The 10,516-nt window shown below is 35.3% G+C and overlaps 1 protein-coding gene across 2 annotated transcripts; it reads left to right on the plus strand.

Annotated features, from left to right (window-relative positions):
- The first annotated feature begins 1,111 nt into the window (after positions 1-1,111).
- Positions 1,112-8,329, plus strand: LOC103437699 (homeobox protein knotted-1-like 6). 2 transcript variants are annotated; one of them, XM_008376191.4, is made up of 5 exons: positions 1,112-1,670; positions 2,053-2,181; positions 2,318-2,435; positions 7,482-7,723; positions 7,946-8,329. In XM_008376191.4, exons 1-5 carry the CDS (start codon positions 1,263-1,265, stop codon positions 8,102-8,104), a joined length of 1,056 nt encoding a protein of 351 aa, XP_008374413.1. In that variant the 5' UTR covers positions 1,112-1,262; the 3' UTR covers positions 8,105-8,329. The 2 variants fall into 2 exon arrangements, with proteins under 2 accessions (XP_008374413.1, XP_008374414.1); XM_008376192.4 differs by having other exon boundaries at positions 1,140-1,670; positions 7,916-8,329.
- Positions 8,330-10,516: the final 2,187 nt, after the last annotated feature.

Raw genomic sequence — 10,516 nt, forward strand, 5'->3', positions numbered from 1 at the left:
AAATAGTGAATAGTCTTAGGGAACCTTTGCAACGGGTTGCTTTCAGTGTTAAGTGCCTAATCGACTAATTATACTTTTAAATTTTAGTGAGAGGACCATATGGAACGCTAGTTGACTTTCTGACTTCTCTACAAAATGGAATCTAGTTGACTCTTTGACTTCTCTACAACCAAATCTACATACATACATTTGTTCACAAAAATTCTAGTTTAGAAAAAATTCTACATACATACATCATGCATGATATAGCCTCATAATGTTTTTAACATGATTTACTTTCAATTATACTAAAAATAGGAGAGTTTGAATCTCCGGTTCGCTCAAAAAAAGAAGACTCTAACCACACACAACAAATTGTTACTTAGAATTTCAGTTTAATAGTATTTTTTTTACACTTATAAGTAAAATATTTTAAGTTCAATTCTAGCTAAAGATGAATTTGAACCACATTATTGCTAACTCATTATAAGACTTAGCTCACCCCTGATCCTTTAGTGTAGCTGATTTCGTTTGTTAAAAAATAAAAATAAAATTACATAGCAATTTACCTATCATCTCTTAAAGATAAAGGATAATACCACTTGAAATGGAACCTCTCCGGATCCCTTCTATCAAATCCACATAATCAATCAATTCAGGACTTTGAAATTTGATCAAACGGCTATAAACATGGGCTTCTTTAAAAGTAATAATAACTTGAGTCGTTAAATCAAATTTCAAGAATCCGTATTATGTGATTGGATAGATTTGATGGAAGAGATCTGGTGACAGTCCCTTTCTAAGGACAAGGATGGTCTGCCCTCCTAGTTGTGGTGCCCTTCCATGCCCTCCTATTTTGTGCGGTCACGGTTAAGCCACGTTAATATTTTATATTTTTATTGTTTTTTGTCTTATTATCTCATTAAAAAATTAATATAAAATATTGACGTGGCTTAACCGTGACCGAACAAAATAAGAGGGCATGGAAGGGCACCACAACTAGGAGGGCAGACAATCCTTGTCCCCTTTCTAATGCCACTTAACCGAAATACAAAATGTCATTAGCACCATAAGTTATTTTGCTATGATTATTGACCAACTTTAAACCTAATTAATTATTAAATTAACTTATAATGATGAATGTGTGCGCTCTCTCTGGCCTCACACTTTCACTTTCCATCCGTATAATTATAAGCTGGAAGCTCTCTCGTCTTTGTGTCTTTCCCTAAGCAGATAGCTTACCCTAATCTCCTCCTTCCCTCCCTCTCGGTGGAAACGCAACAATGATGGAGGAGCTGTACGGCCTTGGTGGCTCATCGTCAACGCCTTCAGCTGGTTTCAGCTCTGATCAATACTACTCTTCATCAATGGCTGCCATGCCTTTTCCGGCCAATCAGACGGTTCTTGATCATCAGGTGGACTACTACGACAACTACAGGAGTAGGAGCGCTAGCTTTGAGCCCTTAGCTGCGGCTCTGGGGGAGCAGTGGTTACCCGGGACGGTGAGGCCCGACCAGATGTTTTCAGGGTCGTCGTCCGGAGTGTCAGACGCTGCTTCGGTGGTGGCAGCTGGGATTCAAAGAGAAGGAGGAGGTTGGGGAGAAGAGGTTTCCTGTCAAATGAATATTGAGAAGATCGCTTCACATCCTCTATACCCTAAGCTTCTTCAAGCTTACATCGATTGCCAAAAGGTGGAGTACTAGAGCTAGTACTAATACTATATAGTTGGTAACCCTAACACATCTATCTTTATTGTTCTGAAAATTAAAAATTGCAAACGGAACGAAAAGAATACCAAGAAATAAAGATGTTATAAGTGTTAGTCTCGCTAGAAACCGTTAGCAAATAAGTTTTGAGTTTTCAGAAAAGAACAAATAAAATTTGAAAGTAAAATGATTATCAAACGATTTCTAATCTTCAACAAATTCGAATATTTGATAATTATATTATATGTAAACAATTAGGTAGTAATTAAGTGCCTTATTTTTTTGCTTTTGATTCTCTTAAGTTGCTTAATTATATTGTTTGTGTTTGTGTTTAATTTGGCTGAATAACAATATTAAATTTGTGTAGGTGGGAGCGCCACCAGAAATAGCAAGTGTGTTGGACGAAATCCGGCGACAAAGTGATCATCTAATTTCCACGAGACCCACCGCTTCAACTTGCATTTCTACTGCCGATCCTGACCTCGATCTCTTCATGGTATCTCTCTCTCTCACTCTCCTCTCTCTCTCTCTCTCTCTCTCTCTCTCTCTCTCTTCAAACTCTGTGTATGATGAAATCTCCTTTGTTTTTTGCCTAGCTAATTCTCTCTCTCTCTCTCTCTCTAATTTCTTAGGAAAGTTACTGCGAAATATTGTTCAAGTACAAATCAGATCTTACGAGGCCATTTGATGAAGCAATCACCTTCTTGAACAAAATGGAGACGCAGCTCAACACTCTCACCAATAATACCAGTACTCTTTCTTCTTAAACTTTCTCTCTTTAATTAACCCAAATCCTTGTTTTCGTTATGCGATTTGTTTAGCTATAGGCGCACGTTAGCGCTTTGCACCTTAAGTACAGGGCACAAATTAACTCAAAGCTAAGCCATTTAGGAGAAGGAAGAGAGCAGTACTGTAATTTTTTATGTGACTATCTTACAAATTTAAGCAGATGAATTAAGAAACCCTAGAATAGATAAAAGAGACCCAAAAATATATCAGAAACACTGTCATGTGAAGGTATTTTGTGACACTTGACTTCACAGATGTGGATGATTTCCATACACGGCAGTACCCTTGATTATAGCATATGATATTTTCAAATCTAGCAGCTGCCTATGGTCCTGGCTAGGTAATTGAGTGACTGTCACAAAGGATAAAATAAAAATGGAGCTTTAATTTGGTTTATTTATAGGTAATTTGTATTGGCCTGTGATTGGATCACTTGTGTTGGTATTACCTGTAAAAAAGTTTTTTTTTCACCATTTCTGTGTTCTTCAATGTTTTTTACTTTTTAATACGTATATTGTGGGTGTAAAGTCAGTCGTTATTTGATCCAACTTACAGAGATGCTAACATGAATTGGTTGACCAGTTTCTAAGGCAGTGTTTAGAGGGGAAAAATCTAATGTAAGCTTGTTCCTTGCCACACGTGTGTAATCTAATCGGAGACAACTAATGTATGCGTCTAGTAGGATTGGCCTAATTTTCCTTGTGGGAATGACTCTTGCTTTTTGCATTTATACTAAACTTTCATTTATCGAAATGGTCAATATTGATGGTAGGTATGTGAAAATTAAATCTTCAATGAATTATTTGGATATGATCCATAGAGCATGAGTTTTGGTGCGTGCCATGCGAGGGAATTAATAACTTTACCTTGGTAAATGTATTATACTTGATCAAATTCTTCTGTATATCCAAATAAAGAGTACTTAGAAGAATGATTAAGAATAACTGCTGGCGGTTTCAATTGTTTAAAATACAATCCAAGCTGAAATAGACCACTTTTCTTCTAATCATCCACATGATGAAGACAAGGAGATTCCTAATATGGAATCCTGTGACGAACACCAGTTTAATATACATATATCATGGCAGGAGAAGTACATTTCCAAAATATTATGTCTGCCTAGGGGACTGACCTTGTATTCCTTTAATTAGTGTTGATATCCTACTTTTGAGGTTGTTCATATACTTATATAATGGCTGAATCCATGAGATTCGTACTTGCAACAGATCGATTTTGTCGCTGAAATTGTTAGTATAGCATTACCTATTGTGCTTAAGGCAACAAGTTTACAGATATAGTATGACAATATTTTTTTTTTTTTTTTTTTGCACCGCTTTAAAAGAAAGCTTCCTTCATGGGATGTTATAGATTCTGTTGGGGACCATTGGTGTGGAACTTGGTTGTTACTACTTAATTGGTTTAGGCATGCAATAAAACTATAGTTTAACTTCAAATTCAAAAGAGTTCATCACCTTTAAGGCACCTGGCTACTGAGTTTGAAGGGTTCTATTACTTAATGTGCCAGCAGTGTGTTCTTTTCTCTTAATGACATGCTTGAGCAGGTACTTTTTGAATTTTCAAATACTATATCTCGAGGATGCCTTAGATATACATGCAGTCCTTAAGATCTATCGAATGAAATTGGCATGTGCTATTTCTTGTTGTTAATGGTTAAGAGCTGTTGAAGCTTTTCACAAGTATGTTTTGAGTGCTCTCTGCCGGCAGATTAACGTTTCTTTAGTAGCTGTTCATGTTTGAAATTTGAAAGTCTTAAATCATATCTAGTAAGTTTTGTCTCTATAATTTATGAACGGAAATGTTATTAACACTCTAGAATGATCCTCTCATTCCTACCTCCTTTGTTTTTCACTTACTATTTTGTAGTGCCAATAACAACTTCCTTTACAAAATAATTTCAAATTTAGCTATAAGAAGTAGCTCTAATTGGCTAAATATAGGTCAAACGTTTTATTTTTTTGGTAGCATTTGGAAAATGTGTCTTTGAAATGTGATGTGGTTTGAATTGAACCCTAATGTACCTGGGAGGTAATAGGTTGGGGTCTTTGTTCAAATACGTCAAAGGTTATATACATAATCCATATTCCTTCATTGTAACCTCAAGCTATAACACTAGGTTTTGCCGTAACTGCCATGTCATTTAGGGCCAGATACAGGTGTAGTACTCAAATGAATTAAAATATAGATGTTAAACTTAAAACTTGCATGCAAATAGTAAGTGATTAAGCATAGTATTTAGTTTAATGAAAATTGGTGCTTAGGCATCAGGATTACGTGTTAATCACTAGGTATTCTTTCAACCTCTTTTTCTACCTACTTGAGTTTGAACTGTGACTGTGACTGTGACTGTCCTATATCTGCATATCCATTATCATTTCTTTGTTCTAAAGCAAATCAATTAAGTAAAATTTGTAATACAAACATTATACACACAGAGAGAAGCGCCCAATTATAGCGTTTTCTTAATATTGTGTTTGAGTCCGCTCCACTCATGATCGGAACCGTTAAAGCTTTAGATTAAAATATAGTATGACCTTTTTCAGGTAGGTTCTGCAATATTTCTCTATCTTCCCTGGATTGACATGAAATCCAAAACTTTACCTGAGATATATCTCAGCCAGCTAAATAAAGCAGCTAGGTTTTACTACATGTGCTTAATCACTGTGCATGCAAGAGTGATTTGAAATTTCATTGCATGCTGTGCAGTAGTAAGTGTGCACCCACTAGCCGGTGAGGGAGGGCATTGGAAACCGTGTACTATTAATAGGACACACAGCAAAAAGTAAAGGGCATAGCAAAGGGCATAGCAAAGGGTAGAATGGTCAATTGGTTGGATTAGATAGGGTGAAGAAGTGTTAATGTGGTTGACTTGTTGACCACAAGGACTCCCGCAGTTTCCGCTGCAGGTAGGGTTCTGCTTTTAGGCATTCAAAGTTGAAGCAACAGTGGTTGAAGCTGCGGTGGCCGCTGGTGCATGCATCCGATGTTTTTTCCTTTCCTAGGTGGTATATATATGTATTCAATGATTTTCTCTATCCATATTTCTGGCACTAAACCCTAACCAGTCTTGTAGCACTCACGGAATACTCACATCCGCTTTCATAATTCTTACAAGTTTTTACTATTTTAACTAGGTCATATTAATTAATGACACATTTCGAACTCATTTTTTAATACGTTCAGACTCAGAATTTGGACTATTTACATACCTTGCAAGTAAAGTCCCTCATGTAAACCTTTATTTTAAGGGAACTTTAACGAAAAGTTCTTGGTACTGTTCATTTTAACGAAAAATCACATTTTTACATTAAAAAGTCAATTCTGGTACTATTAACTTCATCCTTTATTTTGTCCTTATCATTAAAACTCAAAGTTTTTAAGTCATTTTTATTAATTTTTTTATATTTTAAATTCATTTCAACACTTTTATTAGGGAACTAATTTCTACAAGCTTTTCTCCTACCTTTGTTTATTTATGACATTTTTGAATTGTTTTTTCTTTTTCTTTTTTTGTAAAATGTTAAAGATTTCTATTACTTGAACTTTCATCACTCCACCAAATTCTCGAAATTATATAAGATTGTTTTGTGTTGACAAGTGAGGTTTAATTTTCATTAATTTCCAAAAGCTTTGCTGCTACTATTTGTCTTAATTTAACATTCCATTAAAAAATGTAATGGTATGATGTTGGCACTATACATCCTAACTTTATTTTTCATTGGAGCATGGCACTGCTGCACTTCCAGTTTGGGTTCAAATTAGGGCGCGACAGAAAGTGGTAACCTAGTGACTGAAATAATAAACAAGGGTATTAGAAAAAAAAAATTGTGCATGAAAATTCTTATTACTTATATCCACCATTTTAGATTTTTTTTTTTTATAAACAAATATCATTTATATAAAGTGTTACTGTGTTATTTAATTATTTGAAAAAGGGTTTTGTTTGTGTTGTTTTGATAAATAGATTAAAAATTTCTACTTTGGTTATATGAATTTGGGTTGCGCATCAATTTCCAAGGACAGAACAACGGTATAGATGCTTTCTGCAACCTTTCTCGGAACTGCAAGAAATAGAAAGAAAAAATGTTGACGGTAGATTTGAGAGTGAACTGAACCGATGGAGATTTGAGAGTAGAGCAGGCCGCGGCAGGCAGTCAGGCAATGAGAGTTCTTTGGAGTTGAGTGTAGAAGATAATACGTAGAGTGCTTGCTTTACGCGTTACCTTACCTCTGACTCTGAGACTCTGAAATAACAGATAGATCGATGAGCCCACTCACATTTGACTGCATGCGATACGACACAACGAACTTTTTCAGCATTTTTTTATATCTTTTTTAATTTAAAACTTTTGTTTTGAGGCTGTCAGTTGATGTTACTGGACTCCGCCATCCATGTAGCATCATGGCTTTATGATACATCACATCCCTGGAAACACGAAATCTTGCTCTCCATGTGTGCATGCAAGCATGCATGCATGGTCTCTCATTGATATATATTATATATATGTATATGGGTGCATGGCTGGCCCACTACTTGATCCACTGATGCGGCAAGCCTCTGTTCTATGGCCTTTTTGGATTATGGGGTTCCATCTCTATGCTCACATGGTCGAGACTCAGTCTCAACTCTCAAGTCTAAACCTAACAAATTGAGAGGGAATTGCAAAGGTTTGTTGCATTGTGGCTATTGATTGTATTATTTATTCTTTCTCTACAATTAGAATGGAGAAATTAATTAATTATGTGATTACGTCTTACAATACGTTAGGAATGAAACTTTAAAGCACTTGAGTGTGGAGCCAAATCCATTTCTTAAAGCAGTTTCAATTAAATATTATGGGTTGAATTTTTTTCCTGATTTTGTGACCTTTATTTGTGAAGGTGGGTTAATTTGTGAGCACATTTCTACTACTTAAGTATGAACAAGTTATGTAAAATTTGGCATGATTGATTTCCGTTCAATTATGAGTCAGGATTCTTCAATTGCAGACGATGCTGCTGGTTCATCGGACGAAGAAGACTGGAGTGGAGGAGAGATAGAGGCACAAGACTCTCCGCGGACAAAGGAAGATCATGAGCTCAAGGATAAACTGTTGCGTAAATACAGTGGCTATATTAGCACCCTTAAACATGAGTTTTCCAAGACGAAGAAGAAAGGAAAGCTACCAAAAGAAGCAAGGCAAATTCTCTTTGATTGGTGGAACCTTCACTATAAATGGCCTTACCCAACGGTAACTATAACTTATAAAGGCATAATTTTATAGGTTACAGTCATACAGTTTTCTCTTTTTGCACAACTCTGTTAACCATTTGTCCATTGATCCCCTTGGGCTTGTTCAATTTGAAAGGCAAAAATAAACAACGTATGTAGAAGGAGAAAATGGAGTGGAAATTAATCACTGTAATTATCTGGTATGGTGCAGGAAGCTGATTAATTATCTGGTATGGTGCAGGAAGCTGATAAAATTAGTCTTGCCCAAGTGACTGGACTGGATCAGAAACAAATTAATAACTGGTTTATAAATCAAAGGAAGCGCCATTGGAAGCCATCAGAGAACATGCAGTTTGCTGTTATGGACAGGCTTTATGGACCATGTTTTACCAAGGATTGATCCGGCAATTTACCATCCTGTTTTTACTCTTTGTACATGATTAATAATTAACTCAATTTGGTTATGTTCCTCGTTTACTAATGTTCGTTTTGTTATTAGTATGTGTAAGGACAAAATATTATGTAGGATAGTTGCAAGATGTGGATAGACAGCTATATTATGATGATTGACTGGGGACTTATATTTTGCAAATATCACGCAAGATATATCTCGCATTGTGGAGAACCCGTTTTAGTTTTAACAAAGAGAACCTGTGTTGTTAAGAGTCACTACCAGTATGAGTGAGAAAATTAGTTAATTAAGATGGGCTAAGTTCTCATTCCTAAATCCATTGAGCGGCCCCTATCAGCTTCGTCTCAGGCGTGGGCCAAACTTATGCGTAAAGACCAAAGAGAGGGCGCGCAACAATTTTGGAGTCCCTTTTTGCTTACCCCTAAGGTGTAAAAATCGACCGTATTGGTTTGTTGTCGAAATTGAGAGACTTCACTTACAACCGTAAATCATAAATGAACACCCATTAAACAAAGGCGAGCATATCACTACATATGCTGTTGTGTACCAAGAAAGGGATACAAGTCATACACTAGATGAATATACTTGAACCATGTAGAAAAACACGATATTTTGAGACTCGCATTCGCTCATTGTGCCTACGAGATGATTTCATCAACTACTTTCATAGTTGCCTGAAGATCTGTTGTGTCTACTGCTTGAGTATTTACACTTAAGGAATGTTGTAATTAATATTTAACACAATATTATTGTGTAAATCCTAAGTACATATAAGTTAGGAATCTTTCGAGATTTAGAAGATCTTTTTTATTTGACTTAGTATTACTTGGAGAACGCATTATTTTTTCCCTCTTAGACCATCTTAAACCCTTGGGTTAAACCTAAATTTTTTTACCCAAAAACAATTTTTCTTGCTTCAACCCTTATGAGTTAAATTTTTAGCCCGAGATTACTAAATAATGAATTTAGGATAATTTTTTTTCTTAAAGTAACTTTTAAAAAAATAAAAATCATGTAGACTAATTCTAATTTATTTTTATAAACATTTTTACCTAAAACTATTTAGATTCCAACAAATATTGAAAAATCACTAATCCGACACCATGAAACTCATGGAACACTATAAATAAAAGCATTAAATTTAAACATGAGGAATAACATTGCAGAATTCCTCAAGCCTTTAGAGCAACTCCACCCCTACCAAATTGCCCAAACAAACTACATTTCCACACCGAAAATAAACAGTCGAGCTATTGGTGTTAAAATATTATTATTCTTTTTTAGAAAATAATAAAAGATAATTTCATTTTCAATTTTGGATATAATTTTTAACCAACCTCGTCACGTCATATGTCATCCAGAAGTACAATTTTTGTGGATATATTTTTTAGTAGATTTTTAACCAATTTGGTAGTGCCACATGTAATGATTCTGTAAGAATTTTGTGGATAAATTTCTAATAAGATTTTTAACCAATCCCGTCTCACCACGTGTCACTATTTGTCTAGAATCCTTGTGGGTAAATTTCGATAAGATTTTTAACCAATCACGGCATGCTAGGTGGCAATATCTACAACCTCATCCTTTTTTTTTTCTCCATATAAACCCTACATTCATCCTAATACACACCAAAATCAAAATGGAAGAGTAAGAGCATGAAAAACGTAAAAGGAGAAATGATGAAGAACATGATTTTTATTTAGGATGTGTGGGATTTGCGATGCTCAAACTAATGTTCAGACTTCAAAACCTTCCAATACCAGAACTTCTTCAAATGTGTGACAGCATGAAGCAACCTGAGTAAGTCAATTATCTCTACATGGTTTGGTTTTGTTATTTCGTTCATTAGTGGAGAGATGTACAAAATGATTGAGGATTACATCTGATTGTCTAGTCCTAAGTCTAATTAGTGGAATCGTGTTGTTATCATGATTTGGCTAACCCTGGAAATCACATGAAAGATTGTAACCATGTTAGGTGAGCTTCTGCACTGGCCATCGCTCCACATTTTAAATTTAAGTTGTCAATATCACTCTCTATCAATTCTCTCTACTTCAAATTCGTTTTGTTTGCCGCTTAATATATATTTTTTACTCAAATAGATGGATTTTCCATTTAACATTAGTTGGTAATCCTTTTACTTATTTTAACTTCGGAGGGTAAGAGTCTTTGGCCTTCATGAACATGTTTAATAATTGAGTTTAACTATCAATTTACCTCATAGAGGTTTGGATTTACCACTATAGTAATATTATGTGTTTTGCCTCGACCAAGTAGCCAGCATACACAGTCAACTCTAGGTCTGTTTCCTGTTTGCTTGTAGCTGCTGTTAAAGACGTGCTATTTAGTTTTCGGGATGGAGCCTCGAGCACATGTTCTATGTGTTTCCAAATCCTTTTC

The sequence above is a fragment of the Malus domestica genome, chromosome 06, assembly GCF_042453785.1.
Source record: "Malus domestica chromosome 06, GDT2T_hap1".
In the NCBI taxonomy this organism is placed as follows: domain Eukaryota; kingdom Viridiplantae; phylum Streptophyta; class Magnoliopsida; order Rosales; family Rosaceae; genus Malus; species Malus domestica.